Source organism: Alligator sinensis, unplaced genomic scaffold, assembly GCF_000455745.1.
Source record: "Alligator sinensis unplaced genomic scaffold, ASM45574v1 scaffold1329_1, whole genome shotgun sequence".
In the NCBI taxonomy this organism is placed as follows: Eukaryota; Metazoa; Chordata; order Crocodylia; family Alligatoridae; genus Alligator; species Alligator sinensis.
The window spans coordinates 960,909-988,049 of NW_005842460.1; the positions used below are offsets into that span (position 1 = coordinate 960,909).

The window sequence follows — 27,141 nt, forward strand, 5'->3', positions numbered from 1 at the left end:
GGGCAGGGTGTTTCCATAATGTGTAAGAACAGTTCAGACTTCCGTAGCAGTTTGCCATCTTGCTGAACCACCATCTGTTTGAAGGAGTTTGTGTTGCATTTCACACTGTGCTTCTGACTCTCTTTAAACATGTCTTCTTTGGTCAGATTTATAATGTTAAGTCCTGCCTGATATTGCATCAAGATTGCTTTTAAAGGGAGTAGGAGTAGGAAGAGACGTTTCATTCCTTGCACCTAAGTTGACTGGGAGTGCTGTATCCTAATGCTTTATCATGGGACCGGCTAAGATGTTGGATAACCTGCTGTGCATACAGCACCATATATTTTCTGTAGGACCATCCATGTCAGAAGGCCTAGGATCAGGTGCCAGGTCCATGTTGTAGTCATTCTTCTGTGTCAAGGGATTTATTAGGAAATGGCGGTCTCTTTTCAGACATTGCGAGCAGCGGGAAAAACCTACATGATCTTCTTTGTCCTGGTGATCTTTGTGGGGTCGTTCTATCTAGTCAATCTGATCTTGGCTGTGGTAGCCATGGCTTATGAAGAGCAGAACCAGGCCACGCTGGAGGAAGCAGAGCAGAAAGAGGCAGAATTTAAGGCCATGTTGGAACAGCTGAAAAAGCAGCAAGAGGAAGCGCAGGTTAGTGTTTTGTTTTGTTTTTTAAGTTCATAATTTTTAACTTATAGATATTTCCCTTTCAGGTGCAGGGCAGAGTCATATTACCATAAAATAGTCTTATGCTGGATGATGTATCTGGGCATATCTCCTCTCTTTGGGATGGAACCAGACCTTTCTACACTGTTTTCACATGTCTTGTCCTATTGGCCTTTTTTTTTTTTTAAGGGCACTCAAGTAGCAGGGGCTGGTGCTTTTGTAGCCAGAAGAGTCCTTGTTGGATCTCTCCTGCACCTGTGACATTCCAGATGTATGGCACACTGGTAATGGTGAAGTCCTTAGGTAATTGCTGGTTTATTATATTAGCTTTGTAGTCTTAAAGCACCTTTTATCAAAGCCTCTCAGGGTCTCTGGTTAAGCCTGGTAAATGCCATGTGAAACAGGTAAGCCTCACCTCGCCCACCTCACAGAGATTGAGTTGAGGGGCAAAGAGGTGAAGTTTCTTGCTCAAAGCTTATGTAGTGAGCCAAGGATAGTCTGCAGACCCACAAGTCCCTGATAACTCCTCCGAGAAGAGCACATAGCACCTAGGAGTACTGTCCCTTGGTTTTGTTCTGTGCCTGTTAGACCACATTTCTTCTCAGAGCAGAAAACAGAGGCCAGGGTCCTTGGTTAGCCTCCTGCGGTGGCAGCTCTGCCCCTGCCTGTGAGACAGATACTGTTTTGCCCCAACCCCTTTTTCTACCTCTTTGAGGTCTGTGGAGAGTTAATCCAACTGATTCATAGTGCTTCTCTCTTCCCTCAGGCTGCAGCCATGGTCACTTCAGCAGGGACAGTCTCCGAAGATGCTGTGGAGGATGATGGTGGGGGCAGGGTGTCTCGAAGCTCCTCTGAGATTTCCAAGCTCAGTTCTAAGAGCGCCAAGGAGCGGCGGAACCGGAGGAAGAAGCGAAAGGACAAAGAGCTGTCAGAAGGTGATGAAAAGTGCGACAACGAGAAAGTGTTCAAGTCTGAATCGGAGGATGGTATGAGGAGAAAAGCCTTCAGGCTGCCAGATAACAGGCTGGGAAGGAAATTTTCCATCATGAACCAGGTATCATTCTTTGCTGTTATAAAGGATCATTCATTTCCACTCAGGACAATTTCCTGTCTTGAGGCCTGGTTCAGTGCACATGGCATATCAAGGAGATCAGTCCGTTGACTTTGGTTGACATTGGATCAAGTGGATGCTTGGGTCCAGTCCTGTAGATGAAGGAGTGTAAATTGGAAGAAGCACTGAAGTCAGTAGATTTACCCAGGTGACTTCAGTTAAAAGTCAGGAGCATAAGTGGTTAGGCCTTTTGAAAACTGTACCCAGCTTGCTAAGGTCATATAGTTTTCCTACAGTTTTATTTTCTGCTGAAGGTGATGGAGTGAAGGAGTTCAGAATTGAAGTCTTGTCCTAGAGCCCAGAATGAAAGAACAGCTCGGGGTGCTTGTTGCCACAGTGCCCTGCAGATGTGGGCTCACCTTGTTGTGAAGGAGCCCATCTAGAGGCAAAAAGAGAGCGCAGTCCCTGTGCCTCTCTTGAGTCTGTTCCCAGGGCTTACTTGTGTCTGTGCTGTAACTACGTAGAGACCAAAAACAGGATGAAAGCCTCATTGGGCAGGCACGGAAAACCAATCAGTTCCTGCCCCAGAAAGCTTTCTGTAGTGTGCCGGCTCAGAGGAGTTTTCTGTTGAAGTGAAAATGGTCTTGGCTTTAACCAGCAAGAGTGTGCTTTTGACAAGGGAGCCGTAACCAGTTCCGAAACAGAAAAGAGACTCTCTGCCGTTAGTAAATTGCACCTGCTGGCATGACTGAGTTGTGCGAGGGATGATTTCATTCACGCTCCTCGTTGATCTACCCATGCTAACAAAACTTTTTGAGGAGTGACTAAGTTTAAGTAATAGTGCTTCCTACAATGCAGATAAATGTCCCCTTGCAAATGGCATGAACCCAGCTGCAACAGACAAATGGTTGCACTGAATTATGACATCTTTTTATCTTGTTCTGTTTGTGTCTGTACCATATGTACTGTTTTTCTTTCTCTTCCCCCTGACAGTCCCTCCTCAGCATTCCTGGCTCCCCTTTCCTTTCCCGGCACAACAGCAAGAGCAGCATCTTCAGCTACAAGGGGCGCTTCCGTGACCCAGGCTCAGAAAACGAGTTTGCTGATGATGAGCACAGCACGGTGGAGGAGAGCGAAGGCAGGAGAGACTCCCTTTTCATCCCTATCCGGGGTCGGGATCGGAGAAGCAGCTACAGTGGCTACAGTGGCTACAGCCAGGGCAGCCGGTCCTCACGAATCTTCCCAAACCTTCGTCGGAACGTGAAAAGGAACAGCACGGTTGATTGCAACGGCGTGGTGTCTCTCATCGGCGGCCCCACGTCCAATGTGCCTGGGGGCCGCCTTCTGCCTGAGGTGAAAATAGATAAGGCAGCTACTGATGACAGTGTAAGGAAGTCAATGAGCAGAAAGTCTAGGCATGGTGATCCGCCCTCTTCTGCTTCCCTGTATGCTGGCCTCCAAGCCAAATGGACACCCTGATGGAATGAAAATTGGTTTGTCTAACCACAGACAGCATAGTCTGTACCAGATTAAAAACTACCATGCTTCAGTTTCCCTCTTTTCCTTCTTAAATTAACCTACTGACCTACATCCTTCTCCTGGCTTCCTGGGAAAAAAGGCTTGGAATTGAGCTTTTAACTAAGGGAATAATAAAAAGAGGCCTGTCATTTTTCAGGGTTGACTCCTTAGTAGGATGGGGTGTTGGAAAAACAGATCAGGCTTACTGGAAGTTTTTCCCATGGCTAAGGAATAGTGCTTGGGAATTTAAAGGGTATAGATAAGAAAGGAGACATTTTTAAAACCCAACTAAACTTGAAAAAAATTGAAGATGAGACAGAAATTATGTTCTAAGACACTGATCCTGCCATTGCTTCTCCCTGGGGCAAATTCTTTGGTCCTTACCAGATTAAGTTAATGGCATGCCGCATGCCATAAGTGCTCAGCTTCTAGGGTTCACCCTCCTACATGGATCAGTTTGCAGGCTTGGGGCCTAAAAAGTTAAGGAAGGAGAAAGTGAAATTTCAAACAAAGGAGAGAGTCAGAGGGTAAGACAGACCTCTGGGGAGAAACAAGACTTAAGAGAAATGAGGAAAGCGGCTTCAGGCAGGGCACTGTCAAGAAATGTAGGTCCAAAATCTAGGTTTTGTATAGGTATATTTGCAAAACCTAGTATAAATGAAATGTTTTCATGGAACTGAGAGAAAAGTTTCTATAAAAACAGTTTCATTTTGGGTTTTAAACTGTCAGCATGGCAAGAGTGCATGAATAACAAGACGTGAAACTGAGTGTTAACACAAGGAAACCCTTACACTTCTAGTTTCACTGTCCAAGCTGAATGAAATGCAGAAAAAGAAACTATCAGTTTAGGTAGTTGGAAAATAATTTTTTTAATCCTTCTGTTTTAATCATCTCACCCTTTGTGTGTAGGTCCTATAGAGTTTAACAGAGGCAGCCTAGCGATAGAATTTTTAAATCACCGTATGAAACTCTAGGTCTAGAGTATAATTCTTTCCGAGACTTAATCCTGTAATCTAGTCTCTGCACGTGGCCTTTTGCAGACAAGTACGCTAGTCCTTTGCAGAATCAGGCCGTTCAGTTCCGCAGCCTGCTTAGAGGAATATCTGTGGCGTTTCATCTCTGTTAAGTCCTATAGGATTTTTTTTCACAAGGGAAAACAATATAATGTAGGATTTTTTTTGCATCATAATTTTAATATCTTTATTTTCTTATGACAGTAACCTTTTAAAACAAGAGGGGTGAATGAATGGGGGTCAGAAAATTCATTCTTAAAAAATCTCAGCAGGACAAATGAGGAAGTAGACAATCTATTTGGAGTTGAATTGGGAGCTTAGATAAGATAAAAATACAGGGTCACTCATGACCTGTCTAAAACCATAGTTTCCAGAATGGCTCTGGATACTGTCTCGAAATTCCAAGCAGTTTTTTTTAATTGTTTTAATTCTTGCAACCTAAATTAATACCTGCTAACCCCTGACTCTTCCCTGAGACTTTACTGACCTTTCTTTAGTTGTTAAGTTTCAGTTACTGCAGCCTGCTCCAGTTAGCATGTTAGTAAAATGTGTTTTTTCAATATTTAGTTCTCTTTCTAACACAGCATGGAAATAATAGAAACTGTAATCTGCATGATGCCTGCATGAGAGAGACAGTATTATGCAATACTGGGTACGCTGGTTGGCGGTTCTTTTTGGTAACCTACTATTGCTGGAGTTAAACAATGCAGCTACCAGTTAACCTCATGACAGCTGAGGAACTGTTGAGTTGACGGATACTTCAGTTACTCGTAGAGTATGTATCTTGTATCCTTGGGAAAGGAGAAACAGAGGTCTTTTGTGGGAAGTGTGAACTGTGCATCAGTTACCAACAGCAAACTCCTTTCTTGAGGACAAGACAGTGATCCATTAGCAGCGCACAATGTTTCATGGATTTGGACTGGGTCCCACTTAAGTCAGAGACAGTACACTTGGACTGGGACTTTTCAATGGGCTTGAAAGAAGAGAAGAACTCCTTTAGACTCCCTGGAAAAGCTTTGCCCCACTGGTTACACAGGCGACAAGATTGGCCCTTTACTAGAGTGATGCATGGCAAATAATTACAACTGTCCTGTTTAGCAAAATCCAGATTTCTCTCTGGACTTGAATGAGCATTGAGAGCACAGGGCACCAGGCAGTATTAGATCATTGCACTGCTGTATGTCTTGAAGTGTTGTCAGCTCCATTGTTCTCAGTGGGCCCCTGTGGGGAAGTGTCTGTTATCTATGAGGAATGCTCAGTGCTGAGCTCTTGTGACCCTAGTTTTCAGATGTGGGTTTTGAAACAGAGCAGCCGAATCCTGTGTTCAGGAGCAGATCATTAATCCCTACTCTTCCAAATTCAGGTAGCTCAAATGGGGCTGTTTTGAAGCCTCATGTTCTCATCTGGAGGGTTGTAAATTGATTGGATGGAAAACTCTGAATGTATAAAGACATTCATTCATTCTCTCAAGGAAAAACTCTCCTAGGAATGATTTAACCCCAGTTGTTTCCAGGTTATTTTGCTCTCTTGGAATAAAATCCTGAACATCTGCACACTTGTGGTTTCTCCAGGGAGCAGCAACTCTCCCAGGAGAAACTGTCTGTATGTGGCCTAGGTCATTCACCTGCTACCTCTTGGATCTGTTCGATGACTTTCCATTTTACATCTGATGCATGGGCTTCTAATACAGCATAGGTCAAGCTGTTAAGCATGTAAGAGCCAAACTTTTTAAAAGGTCTAGTCCTGCTTACATGTCCAGCTGCAAAGTTACATAGGCGTACAGGGTCAAGTGACTAGTGAATGCGAGATGCAGGTTCATGACTGCAAATGCATTTATGAATATAGGCCATCGCCTTGATTATTGATGTTTTATTTTCAAATTACTCTCATCTTTCATTTGGTTTCCAGTAGATAGATGAATATATGAAATACTGCCTATGCTTTCTTCTGCTTTAACAGAAGCATAGAGTTTGCCTGCTTTGCGCCTATGTTAAATTTACAGAAAAGTTTGTGCAAGCATTCTTTAAAAGGTAGGGTCCTTCCTTTCTCTAAGGTTGCAAACTGCTGATACCAGTGTAGAAATAAAGTGTTTGTTTCTGCTCTGTCCCCTGCTTATGAAAATTAAGGGAGTGAAATGTCTAAGGGGAACAAAAATGAGTATAAGTGGACAATATGAATTCAGGAGAAACTAGTCTCCTTGTGCCTTCTCCCCCACCAGCTGCACTGCAGCAGATCTCTCTTCTGTTAGGGCTGGTTTGTCTTAGGAATTTCTCTATAGCTATGGAAGCTAAGATTAACCAGGGCAGGGTGCCACTCTACTAGGACAATTGCATGAAGCCATTTCCAGCCTTAAAGATCATGAAATCTAAACAGACCAGATGGACAAAAGGTGGGAGAAAGGATGGACTGTTTTTAAGTGCCTTGCCAAAATGCACAAGGGGTCTGTGTCAATTGGGCTCTTGTGTCCCAGACATCACATTACACACAAGGGCAGCCTGCTTGAGGAGTAAAATACTGTGCAAATAGAGCAGAAGGGTACCACCCTACTGATGGATTTTAGAACATCTTTCAGCTTGTCTTAAATAGACACGTATTCTACGTGAAGAACACACAGGAAATCCTCCACACTTCTCCTTGAGATCTCAACTTCCAGTAACCTGATTTATGTTTTTAAAAAGCAAACTCTATTGCTGCAGCCCAGTAACGCTATCTCAGGTATCCTGATCTTGAAGAGGGACAGGGATTTTGGTAAAACCACAAAACCTGACCTGTTTTTTTTTCTCTTGATTGCATGTGGCATCTCTAACCTGACAGCATATAAAGTGCCAAACAAACCAGAAGTCTATGCTAATCAGTGTATGAATTTTGCAGGGAACTACTGAAGTGGCAATCAAAAAGAAACCTACTGGGTCTCTCCTGGTCTCAATGGATCAGCTGAATGCATCCTTTGGAAGAAAGGATCGAACCAACAGTATAATGACTGTTGTGACCAATACCCTTGTAGAAGGTGTGTTACAGTGCTATGTAATTTTTTTTTTTTGGGGGGGGGTATACAACTGTCCCCTTGTGGCAAGCTTTGAATTGATTAAAAACCTACAGTTCTAACACTGTATTAGGAGAGTGTCGCCCTGTGTTAGGTGGTGGGTTTGATCCCTGCTGTCCCTATAAGCAGTTTGCCTGGAGACTGTTGTGCAACAGTGGTTACATTACTGCAATGGTGCGATAATTAGGGAGGGTTGTTTGGAAGGCTTACGTGAATGCTTGTTTGTTTTCACCCCTTACCCACAAAAGCTTGGCTCAGTCTTGTGACCTAGATCCTGAGTTATGGGTTTGTAATGAAAGCCCAGATTTAAAGTCAGGGACCCATGAATGTTTTATACAGCTGTGTTAATTGCTTTGGGGGACAAAGTAGCACACAGCTGTCACCATGTAACTGTGGGTACCTCACAATAAGGAGGTGAGTAACAGCTGGGACCCAGACAGACACAACAGAACTGGCCAACACAACAGCTTGTCAGTAGTCACGGAAAAGGTGAGTTTGAACAGTGGTTAGCAAAGCAAAGAATTGACAGCAGCCAGAGGGATTGCTAGTCCGAAATGAGGGGTACAAACAGATGTTTCTACTGTGTTGATGCAAAGGCACCAAAATGTTGGTGCAGGGCTGTCCCCTTAGAAAAATGTACATCCCGTGCAATTTGTTTGAACCTAAATCTGTGGCTCTCTGTATACATGCACTGTGTATATTTATTAGGCTTTATTTTACTTGCTTGAGCATCCAAACTACACAGGTAGGGAGATAAAAGCAGCTAGAGAGTCATAAGGTTCCAGTAACAATACGCAGAAGGGAAATTAGAGGTGTTGATAGAAACCTGGTCATGTAGGTGTTTCTGCTTGCACTGGAAATGGGGAGAGCCTCCTTTGCCTACAGCCCAGTGACAGAGACAGACCTGAACCGCACTGAATCTCAGCTGTGTCAGCTGTCAGAAGAGAAAACAATTTCTATACGATACAAAAAACAGCAGATGGAGATGTGGAGAGAACCTTTATTTCCAAATATTCTGCAGGAGACTAGTTGTATGAGGCTGTTGTTCTCAGATTCTTACTGGCTCATGTAATGCAATTATATGAGAACTAAATATACTTGAAAACAGAGCATGGTTTCTTTGCTGCTTCCCTCCTGCACAAACTCCCACGGGCTCCAGTGCACAGCTCCTTTTTTTTTTCCCCAAACTTTCAAAAAACCAAGGCAACCATATTCTTAGCAACCAGCATACCAACTGGAAAGGAAGAAATCCATCAAATGTTTCCTCCCTTCTCCCCCCCACCCCCTAAAAAATAAGAAAGCTAGCATCATAATGGATAGGGCAGTCTGGATGAAGTAACTGGAGGGCAAAAAAGGGACAAAAACTGCAGAAGTCATCAAGAAAAAAATGAAACGCTTTAAATAAAACCATAGTAGGCATGGATATAGTTTTCAGTAAATGGACACACAGCAAAGAGAGTCTTCACTGTAAGGGCTTAAAGGGAAGCATAAACAGAGAGACATGGAAAGGGGTGCAGGTGTTGCAGTAATGCTGGACCCATGCTAACACATAAAGACAGATCGCGCAGAATTGGGAAGACAAGGCTCAACTATCTTTACTATTTTGTTTTATGACTGCAGAGTTGGAAGAGTCCCAGAGGAAGTGCCCCCCTTGCTGGTACAAATTTGCCAACACCTTCCTGATCTGGGAATGCCACCCACGCTGGATCAAGTTGAAGGAGATAGTGAACTTGATTGTCATGGATCCTTTTGTTGACCTGGCCATCACCATCTGTATTGTGCTGAACACTTTGTTCATGGCAATGGAGCACCATCCCATGACCCCTCAGTTTGAACATGTGCTGTCCGTAGGAAATCTGGTAAGAGGGCTTTGGTAGAGCATCCCCAATATTGTCAGGGGGGTTGAAAAACTCTGGGGACATTGTTTAATGGTGCCTGGCAGATCCATTTTTAAGGGCAAATGAGCAATCTTAATGATACCATGTCATCCTCTTGTGCATCGATTCTTGCAAATACGTTGAGAAGTTCTGTGTGTGTGTTCTCATGCATCCCTGCCTTCATCAGCTGTTACGCATGTTTATGTGAGGTCTGGGATCAGTAGCAGTCCCTCCATCCTGACTTAAGTGGGTGTAAAAGTCCGCCTCTGGTGTGCAAACAGGGTGTATAGGGAGGGTGTTTGCTGAGAGTGCTGCTGCCAGGGAATCCCCACCTTACAGTGAGGGAGAGGCCCAAGAGTGGAGCCATAAATTGTCTCTGCTGTGATAAACATGCTTCAACCCATGCCTCCTAATCCGTGAGCACACCCACCCTTTTTAAGTGGATTCATTTGTGTAGACATATGAAGGGGTGAAGATTTCTTCTCTCCAGTGTGGGAAGAGAAAGACACTGGTAGGTACTATCCATAAACTCTTATTTGCTCCAGAGCATCAGTTCCCACCTCTCCAGGTACATTTGTCCTTTGTTAGTCTGTCTCTTCGTACAGCAGGGTTGTGATGGGCACACCCAGTTGGTGGAAACTAGTCAGTAAACCACCCAGGAAATGTCTTACAGTGCAACATGTCTTTAATTAGCTGGGGAAAAGAGGCTGTTGTTTGCTATAAATGGATACTGAGATTCATCTCTTTGCTGCTTCCCTGAGGACCAAAAGTCCGTGAGGAGGGAACTTCCTTCGGTAGCAAACAGCATTAGTAGATTTGCAGCAGTAGCATAGATGACACATCTTCCAGGTTAAGCGACTTACCAGTAGTGGCCTTTCCAGGAAGATGAGGAGGGAACAGTGGAGTGGCAGGGTAGCTGCTGTAGTCATGCAAGCCAGGGATGGGGATGGAGAGGAGAAAATAGTCATACAGGCAAGTCCCATATCATCACATAGACCACCACAGAACTGATTAAAAAAAAAGGTTGCAGGACATCTGGTTGTAGCTCACTGCTAACTTCTCTTGGATGTTCGCATGATAGCACCTGAAACTAGACTGAAGTGCATCTTTGTGTGTGCACTTTCTTTTTGTGTCTCCTTTTCACTCCAGGTTTTCACTGGAATTTTCACAGCAGAGATGTTCCTGAAGCTCATAGCCATGGATCCCTACTATTATTTCCAAGAAGGTTGGAACATTTTTGACGGATTTATTGTCTCCCTCAGTTTAATGGAACTGGGTCTACAAGACGTGGAGGGGCTTTCAGTGCTGCGATCTTTCCGATTGGTATTCCATATTTCTCCCATTTCTTTTTGAAGTTTCCTATCTTGCAGCTACTAGAAAACCTTTTACATAAGTTAATTTAAGAAAAATCCTCAGTTCTATTCTTGGAAGGGAACTGGAGCAGTGGGGGGGAGGCAAACCTTGTGTTTGTGGTCTTTTGAAAAGGAAAGAAAATTGTTTCTTAAAATCAGCTAATTCTTATAAGTAAATACTACTCCCTTCCAAAACTAGTCCTTTTAATACCTATTTTTCCTCCTAAATAACAAGTTTAAAGTTTCTTTAAAATATCGAATCAACCAAATTGAGTGGTAATTCACTGCACCCTTTGTTAAAACAGAGAGAGAAAAAAGCTTCTTTCATTTGCTCAGTGAAAAACCTAGGCAAAAGGCCCCTCTGAAATGATAGACTTAAAGAGTATGAAGATGCCCTATTTCAGACTGAAACCTGCAAAGAGGGATATTTGTGTTGGCTAAGAATAGAATTGGTAACAGGGCTTCTGTTGTAATGTTTTAATTTATACTCATTTTCATTGTTTATTTCTGGCAATTTTGGTGCCTTGTTACCCTCTGGAAAATGGCAGAGGGTATTTTGGGTTGTTACATCTGATCAGAAATAATGTGTTTGTGTTAGCACTGAAATTAACTCAATTTTTGAAATATTATTAATGATTTGTGAGCTACTCTTTGGTTTAGTACCAGCACATGTATGACCCTGAGTATAATCTTTCTGCCTCTCCCACATGCATGCCCAGTCACCTTGCCTCTGCACAGGGCCAAAGCATGAGCAGGGAGTGAGACAGGCTGTCAAGTGCAAAGACCATGCTGTTAGTGGAATTGAAAAATCTGTTTCTTCTGTCTTTGGGCTGGGCTCCTCCCAGCATTTGCTTTTAGGTTCCAAAGACTGGGGAGTGCTTGGTTGATTTGCAATGTAAATCTTAACCTGCATTTCCAAATTTCCTTTTTTGTGTTGCTTGAGCTTTGTAAATGCACTCAGTTTTGCATACAGGGTAGAAAAGATCCTGTCCTGAGGCCAGGGGACTAAGTCAGATGCAGTGTGTGCAAAGCAATCATCAGATGGCAGTGAAGTCAGTGGGAGTTGGAAGGCATTTGTTTTCTTCCAGGATTTCACTTTGGAAGTGTATAGACCTCTCCAGAATGAGGGTCGGGGAGTTCTGTTTTTGGCTTAGGTGGGAATGAGGTTGGATTTTTATATTTCAATGGTGCTGTTTCAGGGCAGTTTTCAAGTTCTCTGTGCATGGTTCCCTGTTGAAGCTGATGAGAGCTCCCCATTTAATTGATAGCAGCCCCATACTGTCTCTTTTTCCTTTTATTTTTTTTCCTTTTGAGTCAGGGTTTTTTGTTTGTTTGTTTTGGTTTTTGGGTTTTTTTAACATTTTCCTTTTTCCAACCCTATTCACATCATTCTGCAAAGGGACCGAGAAGGGACATGTATTGAATCCACTCACTTGCACGTTGTGCTCCTTATCAGGAGGAGCTATTGATTCTGAGATCACAGCTTGGCAGCAAAATGAAACAAAAAGCCCGTCCTTACCTGGCCTGTAGACCTTGTTCAGAGATGGTCTGCGTTATTCACAAAATCAGACCACAAAGAATCCATTTCTGCAGGTCACATATACAAGAGAAAAACAAGGGAATGGGCAGTTTAAGGTCTGATGTTTCTGCAGTGCTGGCACCAGTAATGTGCAGCAGTTGCACTGAATGTTGGGAATGCTCAGAGTTTCTGAAAATTGGACTTTGGCAACTATTAATCTTTTGTGGCATGTGAGCTGGGGATGATTTCCTCACTTCTGTCAATGCGCAAGGTGTTCGGAACAAAAAGACGCCAGCTGCTTTTTCTTTTTTCTTTTTTTTTTTTTTTTCAAACGTGAGCTGAATCTAGGGATGTGTGGATGATTACATCTATGATCTATTTAGTACACAAGGTGCAAATGTACTCTGACTTCTGAGTCACACAAAACACAAAAAATCTGATCATCTCCCACTGCAGTGGATGCTAGCGGCAGAGGTTTGGGCTCAGCTCCCCTTAGAACGTAGGACTTATCACCTCATTGATTTCTCCTGCACGTACCTATTTTTTTAAAAAGAAGAAGAATTAAGTGTTATTTGTCTCTGTTTCTGTTTTCTTTTTATAGCTAAGGGTCTTCAAGTTGGCAAAATCCTGGCCCACTTTGAACATGCTGATAAAAATTATTGGAAACTCAGTGGGTGCCTTGGGAAACTTGACCTTGGTGCTAGCCATCATCGTGTTCATCTTTGCCGTGGTGGGCATGCAACTTTTTGGCAAGAGCTACAAGGAGTGTGTCTGTAAGATCCACCCGGACTGTGTGCTGCCCCGCTGGCACATGCACGATTTCTTCCACTCCTTCCTAATCGTCTTCCGTGTGCTGTGTGGGGAGTGGATTGAGACCATGTGGGATTGTATGGAAGTGGCAGGACAGGCCATGTGCTTGATTGTCTTCATGATGGTCATGGTCATCGGGAATTTAGTGGTCAGTAAATGTTTTACTGATTGTCTTTATTGGTTGCTCCTGGGTGGGGAGACAGGGGTGAAAGCCCAGGACCAGGAATGGTTCCTTATGGGATCTCTTCCAGGCTTTGCCAATAGGTGCCCCATGGCATTTGGGCCCTGTGTGAATAAATCCCATTGACTTTGTGCTGTCAAAGTGAAGCATGTACTTAAATGCATTGCTGGATTGAGGCTTTATTGGCTGTGCATCGTGAAAGCATCCAGGCACTATACAATAAAGAGCTAGAGGTACAAATTTGTCAAAGGGGGCTGACCCTCACATGACCTGATAGGATAAAAGATTCCAGCAGGACAGCAAATTAATCCTCAAATCTGTACAAAATGAGAGAGGAGGAAACAAAGAAATGGCCCTTAAAGCCTTTAAGCCAAGGTTGGTAGTTCCTATCCAGCAACTGCTCTGTAGCTCAGTCTCAAGCTTCTAGGAACTGGAGGGTGAAATTGCATGGTTTTCTGTGCAGAAGGTCAGACTGGAGGATCACAATCATCCCTTCTGGCCTTGAAGGCTCTGAGCAACCTAAGCTCAAAGATCTAGAAGAGACCAATGGGCTCAGTAATCTTGTGCTGCAAGCAGCCTTAAGGGCCTGCCCTGGCAAGACTTGCATCACCAAACTCTAGGCCAAAGGAGAGCCCAGGGCTGAGAACATGCTAGGGCAGAGGCATAGGGGCAGTTGCTCAAGTGCTGGGTTTGGATGCATTTTCTTTGAATTAGAGAGGGGACCAAACCCAAGGATCTGGGTGCCTTGAAATGCTGCAGCTTGTGCCCATTGCTGACTTGGAACTTAATCTAGACCCCCCTCCCTGCGCCTGCCCAAAGCCCAGCTGATTTCAGTGGGGCACATGCTGCACAGGGATCCTGTCCAAGGGGCTTGTTGTAGCAAGGGGAGGTTGGTGTTTAAGTTCTGGATATGTCCATAGGTCTACTGGAAACCAGGGCTGCCTTTTCAGCCTGGTGTTTAGCTCTGCAGCTCCCATTAACGTCACTGGGGCTAAATCCTTGTATGCAGCTTTGGAAATATTACCCTAGTGCATCAGCACAGTCTCGGAGCTTAGACAAGTACGCTTTCTTCCCCTCCAGGTACTCAACCTGTTCTTGGCCTTGCTGCTGAGCTCCTTCAGCGCAGACAACTTAGCTGCAACAGACGATGATGGGGAGATGAACAATCTGCAGATTTCGGTCATCCGCATCAAGAAGGGCATCGCCTGGACGAAGATCAAAGTGCATGAGTTCATGCAGGCACACTTCAAGCAGCGGGAGGCAGATGAGGTGAAGCCCTTGGATGAGCTGTATGACAAGAAGGTGAACTGCATTGCTAACCACATGGGGGCCGATATCAACAGGGACATTGATTATCAGAAGAATGGCAACGGCACCACCAGTGGGATTGGGAGCAGCGTGGAGAAATACATCATCGATGAAGATCACATGTCCTTCATCAACAATCCCAATCTCACTGTCAGAGTGCCCATTGCTGTGGGCGAGTCGGATTTTGAAAACCTCAACACTGAAGATTTCAGCAGTGACACAGATCCTGATGGCAGCAAGGAGGTAGATGAAATGCTTAAACCTCGTTCTAGCACTTAAACCACTGTAGGCAGCAAACACTGCAAGGGAAGGAAGGACGGGCTCATGGATCAATGCCTCTGAGCCTCGGTCATTAAGCAGGAACCCCAGCATGCTGAGTGCTATACAGACAGTGCAGACGCACAGTCCATGCCCCAGCAAGCTTACAGTCCAAACATAAGACCCAAGGCAATAAGTGGATAAGCCTGTGTGCCTGAGCTACAGGCATTCTTGCCTGTCTGTGGGCAAGGCTCTTCATTTATTATTATATCTAGAGCTCCATTTAAGCTGGAAACGGTAGGAGGCAGTCTCTGCGTTGGGCAGCTTGCTGGCTTGTATCTGTACTGCACCCTCTTTTCAGCACTTAGATTAAGATAACCCAAATTACATCTGCAAGGACAGGACAGATGAACAACCTATACTTTAAGTGAAGGGGAGGGGAGAGGGGAAGGGGGGGAAAGAGGCTTACTACATGTCACTTGCTCAGCTGTAACTGGTTTGTATGCCCACTCTCTCCCTTGATCACTGGAAGAGGTACCCTGTGGTAATTGAAGAGTTGTTTTATTCCAGATAAACTGCCCACACTTAGCTTCCATTCACCATAGATTGGGTTCTCTACCTGTGCTAAAATCTTTAAGGCTTTTAATAAGATAATCGATGACTAAACATTTGGTTCAGAATGCAGAACACACAGCAACAAGCTCGCTGGGACCATCGTGAGGATGGGGATAGCGTTAATGTAATCAGCTATGCAACTGTATCCTATATAGAGCTACTTTTAAGGTCCATCCTTGAGTTTATCGATTGTGGTGATTGGTGGGGTTGTATTGTGTGTTCAAGAAACTGGATGACACCAGCTCCTCTGAAGGAAGCACCATTGATATAAAGCCAGAGGTGGAAGAAGTCCCTGTGGAGGTACCCGAGGAATATCTGGACCCAGACCCGTGCTTCACAGAAGGTGAGCCTGTGTGGAGATGGGCCTTTGAAATGGTGTTGGGACCTGTTTCTCAGATACTACAGTGATAGTCATTAGGGTTACAACCTGGGAAGTGGGTGGTAGCTTCATTTTAACTGAAATGTAGCAAATTTTAAATTTTAGAGGAGCAGAGTCATTTTTAGGGGATTAGAAACTGGCTTAAAGATAGAAAGCAAAGAATGAGTATAAATGGTCAGTTTTCAGGTTGGGAAGAAGTAAGCAACAGGAGCCCCCAGGGATCTGTATTGGGACTGGTGATGTTTAACACGTGCATAAATGGTCTGGAAAAGGGGGCAAGTAGCAGGGTGGCCAAATTTGCAGATGACGCAAAATTATTCAAAGTGGTAAAGATCAAAGTGGACTGCGAAGAACTACAGAAGGATCTGGTGTGATTGAGTGAGTGGGCAACTAAGTAGTGGGTGAAATTCAAGGTAGAAAAGTGTAAAGCGATGCACATGGACAAAAATAACTCAAACTCTACCTACACTATGAAGGGCTGTACATTAACTTTTACCACAAAAGAAAGATCCGGGAGTCATTGTGGACAGTTGGCTAAAAACATCAGCTCACTGCTCTTCAGCTGTTAAAAAGGCTAACAAAATACTAGGGATTAGTGAGAAGGTAATTGTTAATAAAGCTGAAAGTATCATGTTGCCCCTTTAAAAATCCATGGTGCGTCCACATCTTGAATACTGTGCCCAGTTCTGGTTCCCACACCTCGAAAAGGATCTAGGAGAACTAGAGAAGGTCCAGAGAAGGGCAGCAAGGATGATTAGTGGTATGGAGGCGCCTCCATATGGGGAGAGACTAACGAGGCCAGGCCTGTTCAGTTTAGAAAAAGATGCTTCAGGGGGAACACAAGAGAGTACAAAATGCTAAACGGTGAAGAGAAAGTAACCAGGGATTTGTTATTTTACTCTCTCCCAGTACAAGAACTAGAGGTCACAAAATGAAACTAGCAGGTAGTACGTTTAAAACTAAGAAAAGGAAGTTCTTTTTCACATGATGAGTAGTTTAAAATGTGGAATTCGTTGCCACCAGATGTTGTGGGAGCTGACCGTTTAGCCAGATTGAGAAAGGCACTGGAGACATTTTTGGAGGAAAGGGGCAGCAGTGACTACTCAGTACAGGAATTAGAACTTCCTAGACTTTAAATGCTGAAGGCTGCAAGTGAGAGAAGAGCAGTGGAAAAAACCCTGGTCAAACCCAGCTCACTTTCCCTTTTAACATCTGTTGTCTGCTGCTGTGACACGGGAGACTGGGCAGACCTATGGTCTGACCCAGTAAATGGCAATTCTTATGTTCTTAATTTTTATGTTCTTAGGTTGTTTCAAGCGCTTTACGTGTTGTCAAGTGAATATTGAAGAAGGGCTGGGCAAGTCCTGGTGGACCTTGAGGAAGACCTGCTTTCTGATCGTGGAACACAACTGGTTCGAGACATTCATCATCTTCATGATCCTGCTGAGCAGTGGAGCCCTGGTAAGTGGGCTCTGGAAGTCTAGGGAAACCAAGACTTGGTTGCCTTACGATCAAGCTGTTTCTAGGAAGTCTCTCTGCACCCGTGCTTCTGGAGGCTAACGGTTTCTGCCTGCTCCTGGAGAAAGACCTCATCTCATCTTTTCCTAAGTCTTTGAGGATCAGTGGATGTGGCAAGCAAACATATGCAGCCCATTCAAGTTAGAAATGTTAGTAAAATGGAAACCCTGCATTTTTCTTCTTGCCTCTGGACCCTAAAGTTAGAATGTTTGCAAGGGCTTGAAAAATGCAACAAGGACTAGCTTTTTTTTTCAAAGAGCCCAGCTCCTGTTTAGGTACCAAAATAAATCGACAGAGTTTCAAAGAGCTTATCATGTAAAGTGAGTGTTGAGTGTGGAGCTTTGAAAATTTCACTGCAAGCATCATGGTGTGAAATGCCTCTTTAAAAGCTGTCCCTTGTATTTAGATATGGAGTGGAGCTCTTTGAAAATCTGGCCCTGTGGGTGCGTCTAAACTGGATTTTTTGTACCAGGGTAGCTGAATCACTGTAGGCTTTTAGGGCAAAGATGCTGCACTCATGTAGAAAAACGACTTCCACTAGTGCAGCTCCCCTTAGTTTAAATCAGCTTCTGGTTTATTGCATATCCCATTGCAAAGTCTAATGTAATAATGAGGGTACCTGGTCATTTCCCAGGCTTTTGAGGATATTTACATAGAGCAAAGAAAAACCATTCGGACGATTCTGGAGTATGCAGACAAGGTCTTCACCTACATTTTTATCCTGGAAATGTTGCTGAAATGGTGTGCCTATGGATTCGTCAAGTTTTTTACCAATGCCTGGTGCTGGCTGGATTTCCTCATTGTGGCTGTATGTATTCCATTCTTTTTAATTTTAGTGGGGAAAAATATCACTTGGAAGTATGTAGGGTTAAGGGTAACATTGTGCTCATGTTAATTAGATGCTCTGTTTTTTGATTAAATTGAATCAGTTGCATGTTTATAATTCTCCATAACCAGAGAAATGATAGGACTGTCCAGCCAGCTGGAAGTGCTGGGGAATGTCCTGCACACCTGCAGAATTCTGGCCCAGAGCTCTTCATGGATCACTATGCGCAAAGGAAGAGTTTCCATCCTCTGGCTCTTGCTGAGCTGGAATCAGCATTTCTGAAGGGCCTATATGGTGAAGCTGTAGAAAAGATTGAGGAAAATGTTTAAACCCCCCCCCAGCAAAACCAAACCCAACCCTCCCTGTGCTATGAATGAATGTAGTTTTTTCCTGGTTCCACACCAGCCAGAACGATGTCATTTGTTTCAATGTAGTTTGTATGAGAGGTTAGACATGGGAGAGCGGTGGGGCAGGTGGAGTCTTTCAGTGCCACCACTTGGCAACATCCCCGTAGTGCTGCATCTTCTGAAAGGTGGGTGCTCAGGCCAGTGGGTCGGTTGAAAGGTTTGTAGAACTCCAAGTGCTTCCAGTTTAAGTAAAGACAAAGACTGATCAGGTAAAATGAAGTTTGCCTTCAGTTCTTGTAAAAGAGGTGCTCTGGTTCCCAGACAAAAGGTTTGAGCCATGTCTGCAGATGCAGACAGCAGCTTGGTAGAAGGAAGGGTGTGAGATGAGTGAAGGAGTGAACCTCCAGCCTGGATGAACCAGCATTCAGACCTGCCTGAGAGTGCACATGAGACAAATAGATTGATGGATGGCAGAAGGAAAATGTTAGCAAGAAAACTAAACTTATTTTTTAAAAACAGCAAAGGCAGTTTGACCCGGCTGACTAACGTTGCAAAGTACATAAGTGGCTCAAAGAAAATCAATAGGACTTGTTTTTAAGAGCTGAAATCACTTTAGAAAATGTGACTTAAGGTTTCTGAAGGGCTTCTGAAAAATTGATATGCTGTTCAAACTTTCCATTATGAGTTTGTGGGCTAGAGAAGGCCCCCAAGGTCCAAAGGTCCTGTGACACCAGCTAATGAGACTGATAGAATAATAAAAGAGACTTTTTCTCCGCCTCCTGCTGGGGGAGGGAAATTCTGAACAGGATTTACCTGTGCTGAGATGCGGTATGATGACAACACCATACAGTCTAGAAACACCTCTGGGTTGACTGAAGATTCTCCCTGGCATTTGGGGTATTCCTGGTGTGAGGTTAGGAGTGGCATCAAATTTATTATTAAAGCTGAATATAATAACAGCCTCTTCTCTGTTTTCTGCTCTCCTTGATATCCCTTCTCTAAACACAGATCCTAAACTGACTCTTCTCACCCAAAAAGCCTATTGCATCCTTTCATTATTGTTATACTAAAGTGCAAGACTAAAATGAATACTCCATAACCAGACCTTCTGCGTTCTCAGCCATTTCCCTCAAAGTAGTCTAAGCGAGATTAAATAAAGTATGTGCAATGTAGTTTAAAAAAACCAACCCTATAAAGGCTATTCTCATTCCTCATGCTTCTTGGTATGAACTGAATTAGTTTGGGCTAGGAAGAAAGTTCAGTCTTTGCAATTGGCACATGTGCTAGAAGTTTATTTACTTTTTCCCGTTTCCAGAGTCAGGATATTGGACTTCCCAGTAAGGCAATGGCTTCTATGTATAATGGAGCACAATAATGCAATTAATATCTCTGAGGAATTAGGTTTTCTGAGTACACAGTGGCTTACTGAAGATTCTGGTCTTGCCTGTTACAGTACTCGGGACAGTGGCAGAGCTGTCTGCAAAAATCTGAAGTGTGAGTTTGAGCTGCAAGAAGATACATGACAAGTTCATGTTAAGCAGCCAAAGCTGAACTCGATTCGACCAAGTCTTTGCTATGCTAAATGGCTTCTCTCTCTCTCTCTTTCCCTCTCTCAGACTAGATCCTTTTAGAATCTCTAAAATGGCACAAGCATCCGATTAGCTGAAGCACCCAGTAGGAATAATAACTAAGGGGGAATAAATGTTTGCATTGTAACAGTAACCTTGAATGTGATTTTTCAGGTTTGCTTAGCCAGATAGCTCTGTTCCTCTGATTCCCAAAGATTGCTGGGTGTATTTATGAAGAGCCCTTTTCTGGATAATAGTAATGATGCCTGCTTGCTTTTCAGTCAAACAGGGTTGTCTTTGGCTCATACTAGTGCTCACCACATTGTGCTGGAGTGTCCAGTGAATTGATTGTATAATACTGAAAATCCCAGAGAAAGCTGAAGTAGCCTTTGTAAGTTCCAGGACTTCTCCTTGTCAGCTCCATACTAAGGAGCAAGGCATTTCTCTAGGGGTGAGACGCTTGGAGATCTGGGCTCAGTGAAGCCTGGCTTACATATTGAACTTACTTAGGGACATGCTGAATGACCACATTGTGCGTTCATTCTAGCTGATCCCAGGTCCAAATGCCCCAGTCTGTACTTGGAAGCTTGGATTTGAATCCTGATCTGAATTTTGCAGCCCAGCCCAATGCCTGTAGCTTATTAAACTAGAGAGGCAGGGCCCAGGTTTCTTGTATGGGCAACACATGCAGGGGCTGCTCTGTCTTGATGCCATTTCTCACCTCATTCCTTCCTTCTTTCCCCCAGGCAGTTACAGAATCTTCCTCAAAGTCACTTTACTGCACCCTGAGGTCATCAGAGATTCTCAGTGAAATCTGCAGTGCCAGGTTTGTCTCAGCAGAAGCGACGCTGTTCTCTTGGAAGCTGGTAGCTGGTTTCTGCTTATGTATAGATCTGTTTCTCTGAAGTGAAGTTACTATTCAGTGGGCCTCTTGCCTCGTGCTTATGTCCTGTGCTGACACTGCGTGTACAGCACTGAGAGAGCTGGGTACTGCATCATTAGAGGAATTCGTCCTTCAGATGAGAACTTACAGCAAGGTCTTTTCATCTTGGTTCTAGCATAAGCTAATGGTCTCATCTGAGGTGCTTCTTGAAGATTTAGTGAAGAGTCCCAACATCCTGAGCGATAGCCCCTATTGATAACAGAGGATAGGTGGGGTAGCAGAGCCAATGACCTGAATGGCTTTAAATCCCTCCAACATCAGGTGGATTGTTGCACGCAGGGCTACTTTTTATAGCCAATTTTATAGGGATCACCTAGGACAAAATCCTTAAAAAGTCCCCTCTTGCTTTTTCCTATGAGTCACCAGATCATGGCCGAGCATGAAAATGGAAAAATCGTGAAATGTAACTGCATGCATGATCAGTAATGTGAGATGGGATCTTCATTCCACAAGTGTCAGCAATCCTCCTTCCTCCCTGGATCTCTGCCCTCGCACACAGTCCAGAGCCTTTCCTCCAACAGATCAGTTCAAAACCTTCTTCACAAACTGCCATCCGGGCAGTATTACTGTTCTGGAAATCTGTGGTAGATAGGGAGCGTGCAAGTCTGTTGCACAGGATGCGTCCCCAAACAGCACAGGATGCAAGTCTTTCACAGCCCCCACTTATAAAGCTGTAGAGACTTCTACTCTCTGCACTGAAGGTCAGAAACATGAGTCAAGGCCTGCATCAGCAGCCCGGATCGAAGTGTTCCTGCCTGAATATTGATGCACTGGAAATTGGGTCCTGAGTTTGGTCCCATTTGTGAGGAGACCTGGTCTCCTCCCTGCAGTGTCTTGGTGTCTCTGTGTTTAAGAGGAGGAGAAAAGATTATTGCTAGGAGCAGCATTGTCTCCTAAGGATTAACTAGCTAATGATGAAGAAGGAAAAATTACCATAGGAGGGCTCGGTCATTTCATTGTTCATTACTATTAAAAAGATATTTTCTAAAGGATTAGAAACTTGTCCTTATTAGCTGTATCTTTCTGGCATGCCACTCACAGGTTTGCAATTAAAAGGACTGATATGGGGCAGGAAGGGATGTCCCTTATCCTCACCCCAGGTGAGTTGGGGGGCAGGGGGTGTGGGGTGGGGAGGGGGCATTACTCTGCTGTGAATTCCCATTGGATCATGCTTTAAGTGTACACAACTCTTTATGGGTAGATGGCCTCCCGCCTTGCAAGTTTGCAACGTGGGGTCAGCCCTGCAAAAGATCGAGCTGCCCTTAGCACCCGCTGATCCAGTAGCTCCTGAGTTGTGTTCTAAGGCATAATAGCTAAAGAAACAAAAGGCACAGCTTTGGGAATAAGGCAGAGGGCAGTAGACTCTGGAGACTTGGGTTGTCTCCCCCATCCGTTGGAAACCCACTCTGTGCTCTTAGGGGTGTTGCTTCACCTTGCCGTACCTCAGTTTCCCCCAGCTGTATGGGGAATTGTAGTGGCTCTTCCACCGAAGGATTGGGAGGCTCAGTGACATTTGCAAAGCTTACTCCCCTGAAGTGAGGTGCAAGGGAAGTACCAGGTGGTAAACAGGACAGTGCAAAGTTTAAAAGTCATGCCGATTTGGACCTGGGAGCTTTAGAGCCAAGGAGGCTCAGTATTTCATGGGAACTACACGTATGGCACTGTTTGTCTGAGCTGAGCAGGGCAGTTTGTGCAGCGTGTGTATTTACCTGTATTCTTTTTCATAGGTACCTTTAAAATTTGTCTGGCTTAATTTAATGGGAGCTGCTGAGATCCTGCAGGCAGTAAAAGGGCGAGGGTAAGGTTCTTGTCATCCGTTTGGGCTCCTCCTTCTGACAGACCCCTTCTCCGTCTGTGTCTCTGCTCTCTCACTTATTTTACCCTTTGTTTTTTTCTTATGCCTCTCTCAACCACATTATTTCCTTCCAGGTCGTTTCAGTCAAGGGAAGTAGGCAGCTGGTGTCATGTCTTCGGTATTTCTCTTTGGGGGCCCAGGCCAGCAGTCTGGGCTGGGCAATCAGTGGTAGGGGATTAATTCTAACAGTCTGGAACCTTTTTTTTCTTTTTTTTCTTTTCTTTTCTGTTTTCTGTGTAGGTCTCTTTAGTCAGCCTTATAGCTAATGCCCTGGGCTACTCGGAACTAGGTGCCATAAAGTCCCTTAGGACACTAAGAGCTTTGAGGCCTTTAAGAGCGTTGTCCCGATTTGAGGGCATGAGGGTAAGATGTCATTAGCAGCTGATCCTTCTGCATGCCTGTGGAGCGGTTTTTTTTAAGCATGCTAGAACTGATCAAATTGGTGGAAAGAAAATTCCAGACGGAATCATGATGCAGCTGCTGACTTGATCACCTCCCTCTGTCGATGTCCCCGTCACCCTGCCCGCTGCTGCACACTCCCCTTTTAAAGAAGGGAGATGCATTAAGCTGCCTCATTACATTAATTACTGGCCCAAACCACATGCCATTCGTAGAATATGTTAACACGTGGCTGTTCTCATTTGGCCTGGCTTTTACCTCTAGCATCCGAGGGGGCTTCTCAGCTGTAACTTTTATCTAGGGAGAATCACCAGGTGCAAAGAAGCTGAATTTGAACCACCACAAATATCTTTTCCCCCAGGTGTTGGCCACAGTGGGAACTGGTGGGGGTTGATTGAAGGAGATCTTAAAGGGCTTGAAAAAGTAATCTGATCTGTGCAAATCCATGTGAAGCTGTTTCTCCTTCTTGGGTAACTCAGGCCTTTAGCAACTGCAGGAAGGGAATGGTGGGGAGCTCAGCTGTTTCAAAAAACTTTTTTGGTTTAATTCCTCTTGTTGCACCTTGTTGTTCTCAATCCAGTCTGGTGGTGACTGGAAGCCTTGTCTGATAATGAAGCTTTCCTTTCCACTCCCTCCCTTTTACCATGCTTCTATGGTCCCCTGTCCTGTCACTGTGAACTTAGCAATGAAGCACAAGCAAAGCATTGAACTTAATGATCTTTCCTGAAATTGTTAGATGGCACCACTGCCTTGGAGATGCCATTGAAATGATTACACTGTTTTGACACTTTACCAGTGATACATGTTGGTGCTTTTGATCCTTTTGTATTGAAATAATTTTGTACAAAACATGCCAAAACCCTCAAATCTCTCTAGGTCAATGGTACGCTGAACCAATGGATTTTCACTGTTGCTAATAATAATTTAAAGCCACTGGCAATACAAATCAAGAAAATGTGGAATTGCATTTTAAAAACAAGATATAAGAAATGCTGTAAAACAGATGGGAGGAAGATAGTCTAAGTTTACTCCAGGATACATCTGGAGTCACCCCACTGGAGTCATTCTAACTTACTCTGGCTTTGTACAAGTGTAACTTAGAGAAGATTAAGGCCCAGGGTGTGCCCTGACTTGTTAAAGGAGTTCTCAAATAGAGCTCTATGGTGCGACAGAAACTACAGAGTGTAAATAAGAATAATACATTGGAAGCAATAGTCTGCACTGAATATAGCGATGGTACAGTTACTGCTGGCTGCATACACTAATCTCAGGTCAGCTACAAAACATGGATGCGCATAGCTGTGTCAGAAAGCCAATTGAGACCATAAATGTGGAGATATGATCCCAGTGAGATTTCTTTTATAAAAATGACTTTCTGCAAATTTCTTTAATGGCACAGTCACAGCACATCACCCTTAAGTGCTAGACCTGTTCATCTTGTCTTCATTGCCAATGTTAGCTTTGTTGTAATGCAATTATAACATATATCTCCTAAGCTTATTTAAATAGCTGGAATAGCATTCTGTGGAGTCCTGCCTCTTAATGCCAAATACATTATAAATGAGTTCCTTGCAGTTGGTAATTTTCTCATGCAGCAAACTTAATAGTTAAATTTATCCCATGGTTACTTACATACCATGCACTTTCTAAATTGATGATCTAACGGATATACAAGCTTTTTGCTTGCATTTTGTACAGGAACCAATTTTACCTTAAGTTTACAATGAGCCAGTAATGTTTTGTAATCAGGGCAAGATACAGGGGAGTTGTGACTCCTCTGTAGTTTTCTGCATTTTGCCTCTGATTTGAGAATGACCCCAGGCAACTCGCCAAACCTCTCTGCATGCTGTGAAAGGGGACAATGATACTTAATTCACTAGGTCATGAGAAGTTAAATCAGTATTTGTAAAATACTTTCAGACTTTATACTTACAGGCATTATACAGTAGAGGGCATTAATATCTTTATCCAGCCTGTCTGCTACTGGCAATGTATTTTAATCTGCCAAAACAGATTAGGGATATTGAGCATGTGTGCGCTTTATCTGAGCCTTTAAACTCACACAAGTCATTCTTTTGCCTTTATTATTCCAGAAAGCAACTAGTCTTTCCAAACTAAAATCCTGACAAAATTCCCATTGGTTTCAATAGTACCAGGATTTTTCCGTAGGTGTCTCTAAAGATTTAGTCATTTTAACAGGGTAGAACTTAATTTTAGATTCTGTGCACAGATTCTGGCTAAAAATTATGATTATATTATTAAGACTTAAAAACCCCCCAAACAAAACCAAACCAAAATGCAGTTTGGCTCAGCAAAGACGTGGCCCACACATGAAGACTGCAGAGATGAATCAATCTGCTGTGTAGCGTCTTTTGTGCTTGTAGGATCCTTAGTCCGACACTAAACTCTGGCCTACCCAGTGTAAAGCCTGATCACAACAAGTGGCATTTGTTTCAGTTGCACGAGGAGAGAGAGATCAGGCCCTGTGCGGGAGGACTCTGTCCCACACACACGGGGTACCCGGCGCTGCACCCCAGCAGTTCCACTGGCGCATAGGCCAGTAGGATGCTCTGTACATGCTCTTCCTACAATGGCCTCGTATGGGGCCATACGCTGAGCAGGGGCCCGCGGCTCAGGATAAGTTTGGCGGAACTGATTCACCTGTTGTACAAGATCAACACAAAATGAATGTGCTTGTTGCCACGGGGGCACATGTGCTTTTGTTGGTTAAAAATAATTCTGCACAGTGGTCTAAGGCATGACAGCACACAGTCAAGGAGCACAGTATGGTCATAAAGGACAAGTGATAGCAGAAACTTCCTCAATAATAAACACCACTTAAAAACACACAACATCATGTTTGACAGTGTTTTGTTTGGATTTGAAATGGTGGAATCAAGAAATCCACACAGTAAAAACTTCAGTTCAGCAGAACTGATGCAAAGTATTTAACTGTAACTGTGCAACTGGGTAACTTTCCAAAAGCTTTTGTTTTGTTTTGTTCTGACTTTGAGAAGCGTGTTGATGCCCCGTAGCTCCAAAACAGTCAGTCTTACCCAACGGACAGAGATTTGAAATGCCTTTGCAAAGGAAACATTAAATGTAGTTCTTTGCTTTTCTCTCCTCCATAGTAATCTGCATTTTAAAGAGCTTGCTGTGCTCTTAAATTTATTCAGGGAGTATGACAGTAATGCTATGAAACATGCATGCATTTTTGTCAATTGCCAATGCACAGTCTGCACACAAAAGCCATGTTCCCTCTCTCAGATCTTTTGAAAGTTGGCTATGGTTTTAATGATCAATTGAAACAGTGTAACCTGAATACATTTATTTTGGTAAATGGTTACAGGAAGCAAAACTTTTTCCCGTTTCTGTGACTAGTTGGGGTTTGGAGAGAGGTAGTTAGCTGTGCTAGCCTGGGGTTTGCCAGCATCTGAATAGTCTCAAAGTAAAGTGGGTGGTGATCACTGTTACGTGCTCCCTTTGCAGCAAAGTGGGACAGCGTGACAAATAGAATGGGAGGGGAGGTTGCTTCGAGCCTACATGCAGAGGGCCCACGTCTGACCATGGGCCATTATAAGGCAGTGCAAAACTGCTGTGCAGTTTGAATCAGACCTTGCGGAGCAGACTACTTGACGCTCAGGCCTGAATCCAGCGCTGCCATTAACTAGGTAAATAGCACTTACCAGCGAGAGTGTGCTGTGCACATGGCATTTCAGACCATTTCATATGGGTGTTAGATTCTTTAATGTCTAGGGAGGCATGTTAACCCCATGTGAACCACAAAAGATGCCGGAGGAGGCTCCTTCCACCTTCTATCCTAATAGCCAGGGGATAGGGAACTTGCCCAGGGAGCGGGAGGCCCACTTTGGTTGTAGGTCTCTCGCAACCACAAGGCGTTTGACCTGCATCTCCCACTTCCCAGCACAGAGCTCTGAAACGCAGGCCATGGGCCGGGCATTGTCTAAAGCACCCTTCCCCTCCCTTCTTCCTCCCCATTGAGGAGGGTCACTCGACAACCAGGATGGGAAGATACATGGGGCCAGAAGGAGAACAAACAAGAGGCTCAGTCCAGTGGGCAGTGCCCTGGAAGGGAAAGGGCCTTCA

The 27,141-nt window shown here is 44.0% G+C and overlaps 1 protein-coding gene across 1 annotated transcript in view; it reads left to right on the forward strand.

The window, feature by feature from the left end:
- The window catches only part of SCN8A (sodium voltage-gated channel alpha subunit 8), a 105,163-nt gene that overhangs the window by 70,403 nt on the left and 7,619 nt on the right, over window positions 1–27,141 (forward strand). Inside the window, 12 exon segments of the mRNA XM_006030733.2 lie at window positions 433–639; window positions 1,421–1,708; window positions 2,699–3,058; window positions 7,108–7,243; window positions 8,900–9,138; window positions 10,306–10,479; window positions 12,629–12,985; window positions 14,099–14,569; window positions 15,425–15,542; window positions 16,885–17,039; window positions 17,731–17,904; window positions 22,876–22,998. Coding sequence (XP_006030795.1) covers window positions 433–639; window positions 1,421–1,708; window positions 2,699–3,058; window positions 7,108–7,243; window positions 8,900–9,138; window positions 10,306–10,479; window positions 12,629–12,985; window positions 14,099–14,569; window positions 15,425–15,542; window positions 16,885–17,039; window positions 17,731–17,904; window positions 22,876–22,998 — 2,802 coding nt within the window.